This window comes from Stegodyphus dumicola, chromosome 12, assembly GCF_044657685.1.
Source record: "Stegodyphus dumicola isolate Sdum_Otavi_A_Nest chromosome 12, ASM4465768v1".
Classification (NCBI taxonomy): domain Eukaryota; kingdom Metazoa; phylum Arthropoda; class Arachnida; order Araneae; family Eresidae; genus Stegodyphus; species Stegodyphus dumicola.
In genome coordinates this window covers 107,126,068-107,145,764 of record NC_140779.1, presented here as the reverse complement: position 1 = coordinate 107,145,764, position 19,697 = coordinate 107,126,068, and the positions used below count along the sequence as shown (strand labels likewise).

The following is a 19,697-nucleotide window of genomic DNA, read 5'->3' as shown; positions in this document are numbered from 1 at the left end:
ACAACTAAAAACCATCTAATATTCATGCGTAAAAGAAAAGACATTAAATTCTACAAATACAAAAAGTAAAGGCTTAATTTTCATGCCATTAAATTCAAGGTGCATCCACGCGGATATGCTGTTGATGTAACTGGGAGAATGAAATGCACATCGGCAGTGAAAAGTCGTTCAAATGAAGACATGAGCAATTTCATTAAGACTATTTAGCTGATTTTATTGGAATTGACATGTTACTAATTCAAAATCTAGAGTTTTATTTGATGTGTCTTTCATTGCTTTTTCTTTTATTAGTGTCTAAGTTAAACCTGGAAGAAAACATCAAGACAGCAGCCTGACATGAGATTTAAGGATCTGCAAAATGTGCAAAAGTAATGAAGAGCTAAATGTGGAATCCCTGACATTTTGAAGATACTTTTTAATGGTTTTTAGCAATCTTGTGGCACACACAAATTCCTCATTTAGCAATTCATCATCCTTTTGCATGCTCACAGATATCCAAATCTCAGACGGGTTTATTTTTAACTCCAAATTTATGCACTAAAAAAATGTCTAACAAAACTACAAGGAAAAAAACAATGGATTTCAATAAAATAAATTAATAAACAATAAAAAAGCCATTTAAAAGTAGGGAGTGAATTATCAAATATCCCATAAGTTTTGCTTTGTCATTAAAAAAGCACGTATTAAAAAACTATAAATAGTGAACAAGGGGGGGGGAGGAAAGAATGCAGATAAAAAGAGAGAAATCAGGTACAGAATTTCTCTTATATATAATAAAAAGCCAAATCACAGCTCTAATCATGGTTCAATCTTTTAGATTATAGATAATATTATAAAAGCCCAGCTTCAGTTATACCGGTTAAGGAAAAAGTGTGGAGCACACTAAAGGTGTACCCCAGGTGAATTGATAATGTTTTCCTATACTAACTATCCTTTAAAAAGTTGCAAGCTTTATAAGAGCTCACAAAGAAAAGGTTGATTTCATCATGGAGATGAGGATCTGTATTTTTCCCAAAGAATCTAGAGTTCGCCTGTCATGGTACATTGTGCAAGCCTACCATACACCCTGCATCCAATATTTATTAAAAATAATGCTTTTGGAGATAATGAGATTACAAATAATCCTATGGGCAGTTTAAAAAGCAAGCCTGAAGTAAAATGTGTCAATAAATAAATGTTACCGGTGTTCCTCGGCCTGAGGTATGCCTTTCTCTGTAAACTACTCCTTGAGATGATGGAGACTGGACCTTTCTCCCAGTTGAAGGAGATTTGTGCATATCACCATTGACTAGTCCTACTGGTGACATAGGTGGGGGAAGAGGCGATGGAGAATCCCTATGATCTGATGCAGCACTAGGAGACCTCACTGGTGAATGGGAGCCAGACGTAATAGGACTAGAACCTGGTGGAGGCAGAGGGCTAGGCGAGGCTTCAGGTGTCCTCGCTTGGGCATCTGCTATTTGGCTATTTTCCTAAAAAAATGAGATATTCTGCAATGCTTATTTAAAAGAAAATTAAGAAAGTATTAAATTATTAAAAGTTCTGGTAAAATACATCAAAATTACAGGCTTTTTTTGACAGATGTAACATAGAAGCTTCATTTTTATTAGGAAAAAAATTTAATATCCAACATTGTTCCAGTTGAATATAATTCATCATAACCAAATACGCATTATACAAATGCATACAAAACTGATCATTTGACCTAATTCTGATTCTCAAACCTTAAATAATGATAAATATATATTTTTAATATTTTTACAGAAATTGCTTCAAAAGCTATTTATGTTTCCAGTCCACAGATATTCAGAAATTTTGCACAGCAACTATTATCATTCATAAATTTAGGCTAAATGCAAGCTAATTATGCTTTCAATAAAAATTTACAAAAACTTGAAAATTTCTTTTATAAACTAGTACATGAATAACTAGTGCATAAATAACTTTATGCACTAGTTGTATTTTTACAGTGATTGACAGATATTTCTTCCTATTTTAGAGAATAAATACATTAAACATTTTTATACATCCTAAAGAAAAAGCTAAGACAAAGCAGCATACTAAATGAAAAAAGTACAACAGTTTTAAGGGGGAGGGGAGAATTTATTTACATGAATGGGAAATTTTATTCTGGATTTTGAAATTTAAAGAGAAAAATTTTAAAGCATTTTAAGAAATTTAAATTAGTTATAAAATTTAAACTGAAATTCTGCACTTACAATTTATCAATAAGACAAAAAATTTCTCAATGTTTCTACTACAATTAAGATTTTGAAAGTTTCCAATTGAAATTCATATCTATATTTATACATTAGTAATTGCAACATAATATTGTTTTGCTTGAAATATTCCAAGCACTTTTTAAAATTGGTATTCAGTCAAACAGTATTTTAATCCTACTAAAAATCTTGGAAAAGATAAAAAATAAGATAATCAAAAACTAGAAAACATAACAAAAACTAGATATCATTACAAAGTTCATATGCAGCAGATGGTTTACAGAGAAAAGTTTAAGACAGTTTTTTATTTGTATTTCTTAAACATCATTGCATATGGTTTAAGCTTTCAAAATACTTCACTTGTAAAAATTGCTCTACTGCTATTTTTTCATGTTAAATACATTTGAAAAGGTTATTAAAATCTTTAGAAAGAGTTTCAAGCTCCAACTTAAGCAATGTGTTTTTCTTTATTTGTATTTGCAAGACATGCAAATACAAATAAAGAAAAACACATTTTGCAATGGCTTGTTAAATAAGGCAAAAAAAGATTGAGTCAATAGTATGCGTAAAAATTTCAGAAATCAAGCTGCTAACTTAAGTGTTGGCTTGGTTTATCTGATTGTAGCAAAGCACAAAAGGGCTATCTGCCTAATGAGAGGGATTTAGAGAGTTATACATATAAATTTTGCAAATAAGAAAGAAAAGAAAGGTTCAGTGATTAAAAAGTACTAATTAACAAATTATTCAATTTAAATTTCTCAAATAGCTAGAATGATCTGAAATTCAGACCTCTGGATCAACAGCAACCTCTTTATTTTCCTTTTGTTTATGCTTTACATTTGTGCATCTGATACTTTTTCACAATAAAACATGGAAAATCCAGATTATTAATTTCATTTGGTATTGATTTTGCTGACAAGGAGAAATTTAATAGAAATTTCTTTTCATGTGCAAAAAATAGATTTTGTAAATGATACTTCTAGGCCAAAAGAATTGCATTTAGTGCTCCTTGAATTTATAATAATTGCTTTGTTATTCAGATAGGTATGGGATTAGTGCCAGATCTGGTGCAGCAGAATTTAGGAGAGGCAAAATTGTCAGTATTTAAAGATGCACCAGCAATAAAATTAAGGGATGGCTTTAGAATTTAGGTAAAGCACAGGAATGCAAAAACTTCCTGTAAGAAATACCTCTGAAGAAGGGACACCACTATTTAAGAGACCCAGACTACAAAACATCTACAGTGCAGATGAAACTGGATTATTTTATCGAATTCTGACAAATAAAACTATGCTTCAAAGGATAAAAGTGCTCTCATGGTGAAAATTTCAATGAATGTCTCACTTCATTACTCTGTTGTAACATGGAAGGACAGTTTGAGCAACCACTTGTAATTGGAAAAGCCAAAAAACTAAGATGCTTGAAACTCATCAATGCAAAATCTTTATCAGTCTATTGACATCACAATACAAAATCATGGATGGTGCAAAGCATAACGTTAGAATGGTTGATTGCTCTTGATAAAACAATGTCTAAAAAAAATAGGAAATTTCTGCTATTTCTTGACAATTTGCCAGCGCACATACCAAATGTAAAATTGAAATCGGTGAAATTAGTATTTTCCCCATTTAATGCAACATCAATATTACAGCCTTTGAATCAAAGAATAATTAGGAACTTCAAGGTTCATTACAGAGAACTGTCTTTTATGGCATATTCTTTGTCAAGCTGCTTCAGAAACAGTTATCAGCCAGCAAAACGTGTCAATATATTGAATGCCATTCAGTAGATAACAAAAGCTGTTAAATCTATAGCTTCATTCATCTATAGCTTCATTCTATAAATATCACAAATTTGTGTCCAACATTGTCTTAAGCAGGCTTTGAAATTACAATTTTGAGTGCCCTCAGTGAAAATATTACAGATGAAATTGAGTTGTTTCGTCAAAATCGGAGGCAGTGCTCAAGTGCAAGAGTGTTTAGAAATTGATGAACATTCGTGTACTAAAGATACTAATAACAACATAAAATCTTTCATTTCAACTGTAGATGGTGATGTCAACCTTAATAAAAAATAGCTTGGAAAGCAGTGAGGAAGACAAAGCAAAGCCAGATGAAATGTGTTACATAAGAAATGCCTTAAAATTACAAATGCCATAAAATAAATTACAGATACCTTAAAATACATCTCCCAATTGAAACAATTTATGATTACTATTGACAACAGTGAAGAATAAGTTCATCATTGACTTTAACATCCATATGAAAAATGCACTTGCAATTTGCAGGCTTCAAACAAACCTGTGTAACGGTTTATTTTCAAAAGTGCAAAACACTATTGTTCATTTCATACATTTTTGCTATAAATAAACATTTTCAACTAAGAATTTTCATTTTTCATTCAAATAAATACCTGTGACTATGTTACTTAGTTACATATCATTTATTTAAAGCTTGATACAACCTAAATTTCTAATGAAATTAAATATTTTCAGTATGTACCTCTGAAGAAGGGACACCTCTATTTAGGGGAAAAATATCTGGTCCATTGGGTTGTTCCTTATGTGGAGGCTTACGTGCCAACGGCAAAGCCTTGAGGGCTATCTGCCTAATGGCAGATGCCTTCGTGAAGAACTTTCTAAAGAAAACTGGCTCGTATACACATTACGCACGGGGAAAACCACGAAAACGGCCATGCAGCCAGACGGTTTGTGGGATTAGAACCTCAGACTGAATAACCAGCATTCAGCGACTTTATTGCTTGGCCACCAGTGGGCCCTTTATTCGGAAGTATTACTGTAAATATCTAATAAAAATCAAGCTTACTTCCTCACTGTGTGATAGAAGCAAAACAAAATTTAGTGGAACAACATGTCTTTAGTTCTCAGTCTCATGATACATTTCCTCATAGTGTATAACAGACACTAGCTAAGTTTTATGATGATTGCTGTGAATTTGAAAGTGTTCAGATATTGTAAACAACTATCAAAATTTGCTAATTAATAGAATTTTTCATAAAATGTGCAGAAGTGGTAATAAATGAAGATGACATTACAAAAGTTTTCATTGCAATTGCAATGGCCTAATCTTCAATCAACTAAGAGAAGCAAAATCTCTATTATCCAGAAAATATTGCTACCGATAGTGAATAAAATGACAGAGAGGTTGCTGAGAATGCAAAAACTTTGACTGATAGTTTAGTAAGAATTACAGGACTTGAACAATGGAGATTTGTAAATGAAAAAGTAATTATGTCGATCTGTAGAATTAAAGAGAAAGTACTAGAACAAAACATGAAGCAAATTAAATAACTTACAGTGAAAGAAATGTTTAATGACAATGTTACAGCAAACAGATAAATACTGAGATTTATTAATTTTTTAATTTATTTTTATTTATTTATTATAGTTTTTTGGTGATTTTGATTCTTTAAAGATCATAAATGCTTCATTATTTCATAAACCACTATTTCATATTTTTATGTCACAATTTCTATATGTGATCTTACTAGATTTAAACTAATGATCTAATATTTCAAAAAATCCCAAATGCAGAATTGCTGAAGTCACGAAAAATCAAGATATCAGACTTTAGTTATGGTAATCACAGTAAAACTACAAAATATCTAGAACAACTGCTCTTTACTTCTTCTTCAACATCTTGAAGTAGAGCCTCCATCTGCTGGCCAATTTCAGACACATAATCTTGAATATTTGGTTTAGTTTCTTGCACATCACTTAAGAAAGAAAACATTTCATCCAGATCCAGGCATTCAGATGCTTCCTGTGCACGTTTGACATTGTGCTCAACAAGAGATGCAATAGCAGCCAACTCTTTCTGGGTTGCCCTGTGATAAGAAATGAAAATATATCATATTTAAATTGTAAATTTAGTATTAATTTATTGCAACATCTCCATTCAAAGTCTATATTAATTTACTTCAATTTAAACATTAAAATTCCACATTGTAATTCCATAAGAGTGTAATCAATAAATATAGTATTTTTATCATATAATCATATGCAAAAGACAAAAGCAGATTCTTTACTTTAGCATAAGTCAAAAATTATAGCTCCTGAATAAAAAAATGTTATTAGTTGTAATAAAATCTAAGCAAGGATATGAATAAATATTCACTTTAGAACATCTATGGTTTAAGTCACAAACCTATTTTTTCCATCCAAAACTGGAGTCTTAAAGGACTGATAAAGGGCAGTTTTTTATATGATCTTTCAGCAGATTTCATTGAAAGTAAGGAAATAACTTAAGTGTTACATGCAAAATTAAAAAGGCAATTAATAAATCAAATCTATTACAAACAACATTAAAAAATTTCTTAAATGATTTCTATTCCATAACTAATAGTTTTCCAGTTAGAAGTCATACAATGACAGCAAAATTTAATCTAGCTACCATAATAGCAAGATAAAAATTAAACAGAAGTAAAACAAATTTAACTTGTTTGATATTCACTGATAAAGAGTATTTTATCAAAGTAAGCATGAAAATATTTACTTTAGAATGCATGTTACTATACAATGACTTATGCTAAACTAAAAAGCATCTTATCAATGTTTACATTAAAATAAAAAACAATTAATGGCAATAACACATAAAATTTATTTACACTTATTCTGAAAGGGCAAATATGTGCAGGAAACAACATTATTTAATTGATCTCATGCTCAGCAATGCAAAAAGATGTGTTAGATCAGCAAAATTTTCACATTACAAAATTAATCATCAACAGAGCATTAAACAAGAAAATATGTCAGAGTTATTAGTTTCCACAACATGCATGAATCAGCACATGCCATTTATGAATTAGCACATGCCATTTAAAACTCAGTAAACTCACCCTCCATCCTCTTCCAATTGCCGGCTAAATAAAATAGATGACTTTATATATAACATGCCCCAATTTTTAAATGCACATATTAATATTATTATTGATACTTTTAAAAACTGTGAATCAATCTTAAGCATTATTAATTGCACATTTATCAAACTTTTTATTTACATACTAAAATACCAAAGCAATTCAACATCATCTAAGAAAATAACTAAGAACATAGCAATTTTGAATGCACGTACAAAATTACATTATACATTCAGCAGAATATGTCAATTTACAACAAAATTTCAGTTTGAGCATCCAATATAAACAAAGGTCATAAACAGCAATAATTTAAATAAGTAATAATTTAAAGGAATAAATTATACTTCTACCAAATTAGTATTTAAGTCTGATAATGGTGTTAATATGCAAAAAATGTATAAAAATTTTCAAAAGTATGAGAACAATGAGTGAATATGAGTGTAAAAGGAAGTGCAATTAACAGAAACTTTTACATCTATTACAGAAAATGTTTGCGCAAAAGAAATCAATATACTTACATAATTGATTCTTCAAGGGCAGCTCTTTCCTGCTCTTCCATCTCTAACTTTTCTTGCTCTTGTCTTTTCCTCTCTTCCTCCTCTTGTTCTTTCCTTCTCATTTCTTCTTCAACTCTTCGCATCTCTCTCAAAGCTGCAGCAACTTCTCTTGCAAACATACCTCGGACATAAGCCTACAAATGCAAATATGATGTTACCTTTAAATGTAACACATACTTGTATAATAATTTAGCATATAAGATAAACCTTAACATATAAACATACTTGTATAGTAATAGAAGCTCGCCGTATGTGCATATAATGAATCCTTTGGAAATGACCTCGAAAATACCGTTGAATAGTTATTGCAGCATTTCGATGCCTCTGGAAATCTAAAATGATTTAACACCAATTTCATTAAAATTTAAAAAAATAAATTACTAATAAAATAGCTTGTTCTTTTAACAGAGTATTTTTGGTAACAGAAGAAAGTAAATAAATATTTAAGGTCAGAAAAATGAGAAATTAATAATTAAAATGCTTCCTTTTGTTAGCAAAGCAGATACTTTTCTGTTATCGGGACTGGATTAAAAAATGTATATATATATATATATATACATGCATGTAGGGATGCATGTGTACATGTATGTAGATATAGACTAAGAATTATTTTAAACACTGAAATGATAAACTGAACAAGAGGAAGGAAACTATAAATTACATTTTCTGCAAACATAACCCCTCCAAACTTTCTGAACAATAATGGCCATTTCAACCATTAACACTTTTCTTTGATCTTCAAGAGGTTCATATATGCTTCCTCTCAAAAATACCTAAAATAACAAATAAATGCAAATAAATAATAAAAAAGAAACAAAAATTTTAAACTACTAAAAAAAGGAATATGAAAAAAAAAAATCATTGATAAAAGTTTACTTTAGTTTTCCCAATTTGCCATTCAGTTGTTGGAAAATTCATCATTGACAAAATTGCTCGTACAGCTTGCACTGGATCTTCAGGCATTTTCTTTTTTCTGACTAAACATCGATATCTTAAAAGAAACTCCCTAAATGTAGTATGAATGGGAAAACCCTACAAAAGAAATGAAAGCAGCTTTAAAGAATGAAAGATAAAATTAAATAAACAAACTAGTCTGATCATATAGAAAGTTTAAATATAAAACAAACTAAAGTTAAAAAAAATAGAGAAACAGTTATAAAAATGAGTATAATATTACTGGTATTTGACAAAGTCTGGTAAAATTTGGCACGCAGTAGCACTATGTCATCAAACAATCCAACGGATGATTTTGCTATAAAACAATATAAAAAATGCTGCATCTTTCTGACACATTGAACAGAATATGCCAACCAATGCTTGAAATCTAACTGAAACATTCTTAAAGTATGGGTGGTGCAATACATTTTTGAGAAACCATATCAAATTACTACGACAAATGTTGTACAGATATTAATGGGAGGCTACAGGCTGAAGTGGAATGGGCACAGATAATCAGAAAATTAAAACATTCTTTCAAGAAACTGGAGACAGTACAGAAACCAGGCAACATAGCGATGCTTAAACTAAGATAAAATATTTGCCTCAACTGCTTCAGAGAATTGCTATGGCACCCTTTTTCATAATTTTAAATATGACAGAGAAAATGTTTCATGCTTTACATAATTATGGATTTCTAAAAGCTTATGTACTATTTTCTTCTTACTATTATTACTAAAACCTTAGAGGATGTGGCATTCTTTTTAAAACATGAATTTAATTGAAATTATAGCCCCTAAATTTATGGGAAATATTTGGCATATGCAAATGAGTCCTTGAAAAAATGTACAATTACATTTTTAATAATTAAATTTTATTTTGAATAAAAACATGTTTTATCAGTTTTTTGTTATATATGCACAAAAATCTCCATTTGACATTAATTTATGATGGCATAACATCAATATTAGTCTCCCATTTAGCATTATTATTTTGAACTATTTATATTAAATTTATGATTTTATGCTTCCTATCTTGAATTTCTGAAGATAATTTTTAAACTAGTAGATATATCGCAATTGCTTAGCTTCAAAATGTTTCATGAATTAAACTGGGATTTAAATACAAAGACTATATTTTTATGATTCTTCATGTTATTGATTTTTTTAACAGTAAACCCTTCCTTGTGATATCAGATAATTATCAAAAGTTTTCATACTGAAATTTATTATTATTTTAACAGGATTTATAACAGATCAATCACATGTCATTAAACTAATTTATTCTGATAGAAGCTAGATATCAATAATGAAAACTGATGCATTATGTAAAAAAATTAAGTTAGCAATTGCAGTACAGCATGTAAAATTATTTTCGTTATTTCGTTATTGTTATTTGTTTTGTTTACTGTAATAGTTATTGCAGTTATGAAATTGCTATTGCAGTTTGAAAGAGAAAATAGAGCCTAAAATTCAGAGCTTAAATAAAACAGACCAAAATATTGTTTTTTTTTAAAACATTGGATAACCACAAAATAGACATTCCTGTTTCTAGTTAGAGAATAATCAACAATGAAACAAAATTGAAATCTTAGGAAATAATAAAAAATTGAATATGTGAAACATACTTCTTTACGTATCCTTATGATATCTAGCATGCCAAGGTATCTTAGTTGAGTCAAAACTTGAGTTTCATCATAGTTGTTGGCAGCTTTTTTTGTATTTGGCTTTATGCAACGTACATACCTATAGATATATTACACTTGCATTAAAAACCAGATCAGTAAATCTAAACTTCAGTTAACAGTTAATTCCATTATACAGTACAAAGTCCAAGACCCAGACTCAACAAGTCTTCGGTGCTTCTGGATTTGGCAATTTTCTCGATTTTACAGCATTTTAAATTTAATTAGATGACATGCAGAAATAATAAAATTAAAAAATGAAATTATTGTTTACAAATGAATGGAGCATTTTTTACCTTAAGGGAAACAAAACTTACAAGGAAAAAATATGAATATTTATTTGCTTCTTTCAATAAGCATTTCTTTGAAAATTTGATCAAGGAAATCTGTAGTGAATTAGCTGCTTCACCTCAAAAAGTGCTAGTCGACAACCAGGGAGCAATCTTCTTAGCCAAGAACAATGTTACTTCTGAAGTTATGTGTGTGTGATTATGGCAAAGCATCTAGGGCTATCTTCCTAAATGGAGGGATGCCTTCGTGGATGACTTTCTAAGCTCAAATGGTTTGTATACATGTTACACATGGGGAAAACCATGAAAACTCCCATGCAGCCAGCCGTTCGCGGGATTCAAACCTCGGACCAAACCACCAGTGTTCAGCGACTTTACCGCTCGGCCGCTTGTGGGCTGTTACTTCTGAAAGAAGTAAGTACATCAATATTAAATTTCATTTTCTGAGAGAACTAGTGAAAGAAAATGTGACTGTATTTGACCATGTGCCCTCCAGCGACAATCTCGCTGATCTCCTAACAAAGCAGACCTCAAAAAAACTTTTACGTGACATGAACTATGCCAGGACTTGCATGTAAAAATGATCTCCTAAGAAGTTTATGACTGAACATAAACCATTATGGTTGTAACTGTATAGAGACTTGACTTAAAACTCCAGAAAGAAGCCTAGACACAATTTTTTTTAATTATTTCTATGTAAACATTGTGTTTCCTAGTATAACTTAATATGTGTTCCTTTAATGATACAATTCATAAGTAGAGGTGAGTAGTGTTTAAGCATGTAACAGCAGCTACATTGTTCTGTAAATGTGTACAACCACAGCGTGATTAATTTTTTATGGAAGTATGTAAATATCTTGCACATAGTGTGATTGGCAAGGGGGCGTGTTAAAAAAAAATAAGATATATGTGCCAGTTCCAATATTTACATGATGTTAGTTGGCAACAAAGTGTTGTTATTATTTTCCCTTTATCTGATGTGCATTGCTGTGTTTGCTTGTTTCCATGTAACCTAAACATTTCCAATATATACTTGGCCCACCAGCAGCCAAGCGGTAATGTCACTGAACACTGGTAGTTCAGTACGAGATTCGAATCCCGCGAACATGCTGGCTGCATGGGTGTTTTCGTGGTTTTCCCCATGTGTAACATGAATACGAGCCAGTTTCTCTTAAAAAGTCCTCCACGAAGACATCCCTCCCTTAAGGCAGATAGCCCTCAAGTGCTTTGCCGTAATCTAATAAACCAAATCAAACCCAATATATACTCGATTGTTCAACCTGGACTATGTCATTCCTTTACTAACAAAATTCAAATTTTTACAATACATACATGTTTATTTCATCATCTTCTTGAAAAAAGAAAGAGGAAGAAACAACCCTTTTGTTAAGTGTTAAAATAAGCTTATCTTCCAAAAATTTCAGGAATGATGTAACAGAACACTAAATTAAAGCATCAAGTAATTTGCCATGCCATGGTCAGCAGAGGCCTTTACAGCTTCTTATTTGAAGTTAGTTGAAACTGTTACAAAAATATACACGATAAAAGAAATATATAGGAATGCAGCATAAGCCTGCAGTTAGGTTTCTGAATGGTATGCAAATATCCATGATAACTGGGACTCAATTCAATAAAATGACTGAAGTTCTTTCACAAGTCACACAAAAAGCAAAGCTTCTGGAAATTCATAATCACTTACATTAGATCTTTAAACTCACTATTTGAATTTTAGTTAAAATATAATATGTCAACTTTCTTTTTTGCAAAGATCTTGGTAAAAGAAAATGCTACATTTGTACCCACATTCTGGCTAAGGGGGAGGCTCATTTATCAGTCTCTTTGGATTTACTTTAAAATGCAGATCAGCATTTTGATTGCTGGGAATGGAATGCAATGTTTGCAGTATGATTCCCCTACATACAAACAAAGGGGAAGGCAATGTACTAAATGAAGAGACACTATCATCAAGAAAAATCTATGGTCAGCGATCACATGCAAAAATGATGCTTCCGTCTTTCTTTAATTGAAAAAGTAGTGACAATATAGAACTTGCATTCATAGGCAATATGGCTCATGAATATTTGGAATGATATATGCATATGCATAATCCGTTAACATATGTATATCTAACATGAAGGTATAAGACTACATTAACACCAATCAAAATATGAACAATAAAATGATTCTTTTTCTTCCATACAATTTTTTATTAGCAAGAACTTAAGGAACATTACAGTAATTTCATTTTCTACCTTCTCTCTTCCTCATTTCTTTCTATCAAACTATTTAGTTTTTCTGTTAAAAATTCCATTAGTGTATCTACACTAAAACAAATACAGTACATAATTTAAATCTATTTCATACTTCTGAAACTTCTATTTTTATAACACAATTTTTTTTAAATTATAAAAAAATACAAATATTTAATTGGACAATACCAGGGATTAGTAGAATGCAGTACATCAACAAGAGCAGTAAGTTGATGACGAAAAGCATCAGCTACAGTTGGCTTCCCTTTAGTCATGGTCCGTGATATTGTAGCAGCCGATTTAAGGCGATTTACGGTAACACTTAATAAATCCTAAATGTTGAAAATTGAGAGGAAAAAACATGTTAATTAAGCAATTAAATGACAAAAACACATACTTCAGCTTTAATAAAATATGTCATATTAAGTTACACTACAATTAAATCAAAAGCGTTTATTTGGTAGAAAAACATCTAGTTCATAAATGTAATTTTTTTATTTGTGTTATTATGAAATAAATTATATTAAGAATTAGTAAAGAACTTTGAGTAGACCAGGGATGAGCAACCCATGGCCCATCTTCCCTTTTCATGGCCAGTTAAAACTCAAGCTTGACAGAGTCCACTTTGTAGTGTTCGGATTTACGTATTTAGAAATGAGACACAATCAAGTTTAAAAATTAATTTAATTAATTAATTTAATTTTTGCACCTACATCAAAACTGATAAACTGATAACATCAAAACTGGTATATCAAAACATCAAAACTGATAACATTCCGATTTAATACAAGTCAGAATCTAAATCTTTTGTCTGCAAGCTATGAAACACTGGTGGGTGTTTAAAATGTAATGTTATCAGTTGATAAAGTCTAAAAATTCAATTGACAAGGCTTACAAAGTATTTTATTCTTTAACACATAAATTGTAGCTCATTACAGTCTGACTAATCACAAGTTAGAATCAAAATCTTTCATCTGCAATGTGGTAGAATAAGTCATCTACTAATACCAGTAGCATCACATTGGTACGACCCATGTCTCATCTTTGGTGATGATGTCTGTCAGTTGCAATTTCTGTGCTGCCCATCATAAATTCATAGAGATGTGAGACTTCTACTTACAGGCTAATGATCCTTCTTGAAGAATGAGCCGTCTTATTTCTCATGAATTCTCACAAAGATTTCTTCTAATGCTACAAAAGAATTGCATTTGAAACACCCACCATAAACAGTATTGTGTATCTATCATGCACGAAGTATAGCCAGATACCAATGAGAAAAGATTACTTTGTCATAAGAATAGCATATAGTACTCTTCTCTTTTCTATCTGTGCATACTACAGTCAGACTACACTGGTGTGCAAAAATTCAGGACGAAGTCGAAAAATTAGCATATCAGCTGAACGAAGAGGCAGAGCAGACAGAAAGATCAATCAGGAGATTAAGTAAGGTAATGTACGGTAGCACATGTGCAGATATGCAGGTAGACGTAATGGGGGAGTGTCTGAGTAGTATAAAGCATGTTGTCGTTGTAAGATCAGTATTTCTGGCAAAGAGATTGCACTCCTTATAGCAGTTAAAATCACACCAAGTTGCTGCCTCAGCAAGAAATGGCAAATAATCAATCTGTTAGACGACATCTGGATGCTTTTACCCGAGGTCGAATCATTGAGAAGTTGGAGGAAGGCCACAGTGTGACAAGTGTGGCTGCAGAGTTCAGAATTGCTCACAGCATCGTTTCACGACTTGAGACAATTTCAAACTACAGGAACAGCTATCCGGGGGTTTAGTAGTGGTCGTCCACGACGAACCACACCCGCAGATGACTGCTATATTGCCTTACAGGCCAGAAGAAACAGGCGGCAGACAGCGGGAGAAATCGCTAGACACACGACACAGGCGACTGGACGACCGATATCGCGTTTTACCGTGGCCAGAAGACTGCACGGTGGTGGTCTGTTTGCACGACAACCTGTACGGTGTGTACCTCTAACGCCTGCCCATCGGAGAAGGCGTTCTCTGTGGTGCCGGGAACACCGGAATTGGAGAGACAATGAATGGGGACGAGTACTCTTTACAGATGAGAGCAGATTCTCATCGCATACTCATCTGGAGAGAGCGGGGAAGCCGCAATCATCCCTCGAACATCATTGAAAGAGACAGGTATGGAGGTGGTGGTGTTCTCGTTTGGGGAGGCATCATGCTTGGTAGTCGTACAGACCTTCACATCTTCGACGCAGGTTCAGTCAATGGGACCCGTTATTGTAACGAGATTGTTCTTCCATATGTGCGTCTTTTTAGAGGCGCTATGGGTCCGCAGTTCCTTTTCATGGACGACAATGCACCATGTCATCGCACAGTAGCTGCCGAACAGCTCTTAGAGAGTGAGGATATTGAACGTATGGATTGGCCGGCACGATCTCCGGATCTCAATCCCATCGAGTATGTATGGGATTTTCTAAGCAGACACTTGGCAGCTCGTACCTTACTACCAGTAATGATTCCGGAGTTTCGATTGGCGCTGCAAGACGAATGGGCAGCAATGCCTCAACAACTCATTGACATCTTCATTCTCAGCATGGGCAGACGCTGTGAAACCTGTTTAGCAGTCAGGGAAGATCATATCCCCTATTAAAGACCGGATGTTTCTTGCTGGACACCCATCACAGGGATGTTTCGGCCTTCAGTCGCATTGCGCTCCATGCTACTTTTTCAATAAAGCTTCTTTTTATCCCTCTGATTTCTCTTTTAGTAAGTGCTGCTTACATTACTCATGTCCTTACATATTGGGGATCTTACAGTATTAAATGTGTTGATTTGAAAAGCTTTTGTACAAAGTTATATTGAAAAAACCATCTCGTCCTTAATTTTTGCACACCAGTGTATGTTGCTTCTCTTTGTTTATTTTATCTGAAGAGCCAGCAAGTTGTGCAGAAGGATGCATGTCCTCTGTATTGACAGTCATTCACAATCATAAAAACTTATCATTTCTTGATAATTCTTTAAGCTTAAATAAAACTTTATTCATAAATCATAGAACTTTGAGATTTTTTTTTTCTCTGTGTGTGTGACTTGTTAGTGCATTATTGTTACAAAAAGGCAATATTTTTAAGCTTAAAAACTAATTGTATTGAAAAAATTAATTTTTTTATGTTTTGTCTTGTGAACATTAGCCCTATTTTTACAAATGGAAAAATGTCCTAGAAACAACCCCCCCCCCAAAAAAAGTTAAGATTGAAAAGAGAATTTTTAATGAAAAATTGTTATTTAATTTTTTCTTTCACTCTTGTAAAAGCCAAAACTGTTTGACTTTTATGCTCAGATTCAGTGTCCACGTTAAAAGAGTTATAATATTTAATAGCATTATGAGACAAAACATGACTCAAATTATAAAAACATAAAGATAAATTGAATGAATTGGAGAAAAGCTTAAAACAACAACAAAATGTATTTAAAGCTAAAGTTTTTCATCAGATTTGGTACTGAAAGTTAGTTGTGATGTTAGCCAAAAAATTAAACTATTTGCTGATGATTAAAAAAACTTTTTAACTGCTGTTACAAAAATAGTTTCCGCAGACATAGACACACACACATATATTAAAAAATTATTTCTAAATGATAAAATGCCTTATACGTGGAGACAAATTTATGCTCTTTAAAAAGGGATATTTCCATATTAAAGAAATTAATGTAAAAATAAATAAAAATCATTAGCAGAATGTATTTAAAACGTTATACATCTAAAACAAACTTTCAAGGAACTATCATATCATATGCAGCATTTCTGGAATTTCACATTTCAAAACTCTAGGTTTAAAAGAGAATGATTATAAAGTTTTATGCTTATTTTTATTTAATTTTAGTAATTTAACTAGTATTTTAAAGTGCTAAGGAAAAAGACAAAAAAAAGTTTTAATGCTATTCTTAATATGAGAAATGAAATATATTTTCATTAATGATTTTAAGCAGTATAAAATAATAACCTGGAACTTAGTAAGCTCTTGAACAAAAGAATTTGCAGATTTCTGCATGAGCTCAAAAAGCTGATCTTGTTGAACATCTTTGTTTTTCTCCAGAAATCCTTCAACTGTATATACAACATCACCTGCATAGTGTTTAATTCCAAACTCTGATTCCCAGCGACGTCTGTCATCTCCTTTAACATAATTTTCATGCCCATCAAACTCTTGATGCAATTTACCAACATATGTTAAGTCAGTGCCCTATGAAAGAAGGAAAAAAAGTATCACATATTTTAAAATTATCTTTCGCAAACTATTAAAATATAACGCATCACCATGCTTGATAAAATTTGACAGAATTACTATGTAACTGAAAGACATTTACATTTAACTGAAATACTGAATATACATGTGGTATCTGTACTTTTCACTCTCACACAAATAAGACAAAATATTTGTTTCCTAAAAAGAAAACTTATGGAATACTTAACATGTATTCCTTAAGTTTTTCCCTTTAATATTAAAAACATATCATTACTAATAAAAAATTTCCTTCTGTTACTAGATATGAGTAAACCAATTGCATAATTACTGAAATTTCTCATTTCATATGAATTCCCTTAAAGAGGAAAAAAAGGGGGGTAATCATGTAATATGAAATCTACTGCTTTTAGTCAGTTATTTCTTTCTTAGATAGCACCATTAAAACAGTATTCTGAATTTAGAATGTGTGATTAAAAAGGGAGGGAAAAATTTATTGAAAAACAGTTAAGTACTGTTATCTAAACAATAACTAAAAGTAGTAGATCACATACTACATGATTAGTAAAATATTAACTTATAAATGCATAAAATTTCATTACATTTGCTTAATATGTAAGGATCATGACAGATATTTTACTTACTTAGTTTATAAACTTATTGACTGCTAAAATTATAAAACTTCTCACAGCCTTTGAGAAATACAGATTTACATATTCTTAGTACCGAAGTTAAATACCATATGACCAATGCTTGCATTTATCAAACAATATGCCTCAAAAAGTGTTAGTTTCCAAGGAAATACCTGGGTACAGCTTAAAAAATCTCATACCTTTTCAACAAACCTATTTTAAGACTTGAATATTTTCTTTGGAACATTCCTTTCGGTAAAAGCTTTATAAATTATCAGCTTACACATATAAAACGAAAAGTTAAAATTTCTTACCCCAGGCATTCTGCATTCTTCTGAAAGTAATCTTAGAACACATTTTGGTGGCTAAAAGTAGGAAGAAAAATTCTTTTCATTCTTGATATATAATTTGTAGTATTAATGAAATATGAAAGGAAACCAATGGATGTTTTAATTTATTTTAACATTAAATATATATTTACAACTAAATAAAGAAATTTGTACCTTTTCTAAAAGTTCAAGACATGGAGTATTATCAGTGAACGTAATATGAGAATATACGATGCCTTCTTCATGATACTAGAAAGTACAAAATAAATAAAAAGTTACCTTCATGTACAAAATTAAAATAAAATTAATTTCTTGAATGATTACTAATTTTTCATATGTTTATATATAAAAAAAGCATATAAAAACACTCACTATTTCCTGTTCCAAGGCAAAAACATAATGGTTGAAAAACTTATGAAGTTTTTCATTAGTATAATTTATGCATAGTTGTTCAAAGCTATTTACCTAAAATAAAAACAGAAAACTATTAAAATTTACAACAGTTACTTCATTTTAAATACAACAAGAACATGCATGTCTTTTTGGAAACATATTAAGAGCAGTACAATAAAAAAATCTGAAAGCCTTCCGATTTTACAATATGCCCAGAGGGGTGTTTTTTTAACTTTTGTGTGCTACCTTTATTTATTAAATATCACGTTCTTTGCACATAAACGATAAAATTCATTCAACAGCAATATCGCAAAATAATTTTAAAATGAGTATATCTTTAGAATTTTCGATAAACAGTCTTGCATGCTGAAGATAAAAATGCTTCCCCCTCCCTCCCGTACAGTGTTGCCATTGCTTGCTTTGACATCCCCGAGAATTCACTAAAGTGTTACAAAATATGAAATCAATAATAAAACAAATCCCAAATTAGGGCTTCCAGATACCCATATTCGGTTGAGATTTACATTATTCAAAATTTGATGGCTCTAGGTACTGTGGTTTTATCACAATGTGAAAAACTTAGATGCATTTATGCAGATTCTTAATTATTTAATTTCCTTAAATATAATACAGGACGATAATATTTGGTGGCCAACAATTTAAAAAGTGATACGCCATTTCTAGTCATTCAACGCAAAATGCCAAAATGAAATTAATAGCCATTTGGGCTAATAATAAACCATATTTCTTATAAAAAGTATCTCTCTATCATTTTTCAAGGCAATTTATATTACTTTCCATCAAAATATGCAATATATCGAATTATAGAAACATCTTTTACTAATTACACATATTCATAATTATCAAATGATATTATAAATTATATATTTTTCAAGCTACATCGCATATATTAAAAAATAAAAGACTTATTCATTGTTCCTTTTAAATTGCCCAATTTGTTAAGCACCTAATGAAACACAAATTAAAGATTTTATGTCACACCAAATGGCAAGAACACTTGCAGGCCATGTGGAAGATAAACGGCATTGTAACATAATGCTAGGATACAAAAAAACTTGGTATTCCACTAAAGATATTCAACTTGGCAATTTGGATACTGGATATTTAATATGACTGAAATGAGCAGACTGGCGTGCCCAGTCATTTGCCATTTTATCTGCTCCAGGATTATTTTATCTGCCATTTTATCTGCTCCTATGGAAAAAGCTTCATGAATCCATGGATTCCACATGCCAACAGGAGAGAGTACAGACTACAGTGGCTTCATAATGATATGAAGGTTTAGCTG

The 19,697-nt window shown here is 31.4% G+C and overlaps 1 protein-coding gene across 2 annotated transcripts in view; it reads right to left on the bottom strand.

Moving 5' to 3' along the window:
• Myo81F (unconventional myosin 81F) overlaps positions 1 to 19,697 on the bottom strand; it is a 298,353-nt gene that overhangs the window by 70,922 nt on the left and 207,734 nt on the right. The window contains exons 8-20 of one of the 2 annotated variants that reach the window (XM_035376215.2): positions 18,368 to 18,460; positions 18,170 to 18,244; positions 17,981 to 18,031; positions 16,795 to 17,034; positions 13,003 to 13,145; positions 10,218 to 10,335; positions 8,531 to 8,686; positions 8,316 to 8,427; positions 7,880 to 7,986; positions 7,616 to 7,788; positions 7,077 to 7,100; positions 5,864 to 6,065; positions 1,182 to 1,472 (exon numbers count right to left, since the gene is read on the bottom strand). In XM_035376215.2, the coding sequence (XP_035232106.1) occupies positions 1,182 to 1,472; positions 5,864 to 6,065; positions 7,077 to 7,100; positions 7,616 to 7,788; positions 7,880 to 7,986; positions 8,316 to 8,427; positions 8,531 to 8,686; positions 10,218 to 10,335; positions 13,003 to 13,145; positions 16,795 to 17,034; positions 17,981 to 18,031; positions 18,170 to 18,244; positions 18,368 to 18,460 (1,785 nt within the window). The remainder of the gene's footprint in view (positions 1 to 1,181; positions 1,473 to 5,863; positions 6,066 to 7,076; positions 7,101 to 7,615; positions 7,789 to 7,879; positions 7,987 to 8,315; positions 8,428 to 8,530; positions 8,687 to 10,217; positions 10,336 to 13,002; positions 13,146 to 16,794; positions 17,035 to 17,980; positions 18,032 to 18,169; positions 18,245 to 18,367; positions 18,461 to 19,697) is intronic. The other variant, XM_085806755.1, reaches the window with a different exon arrangement.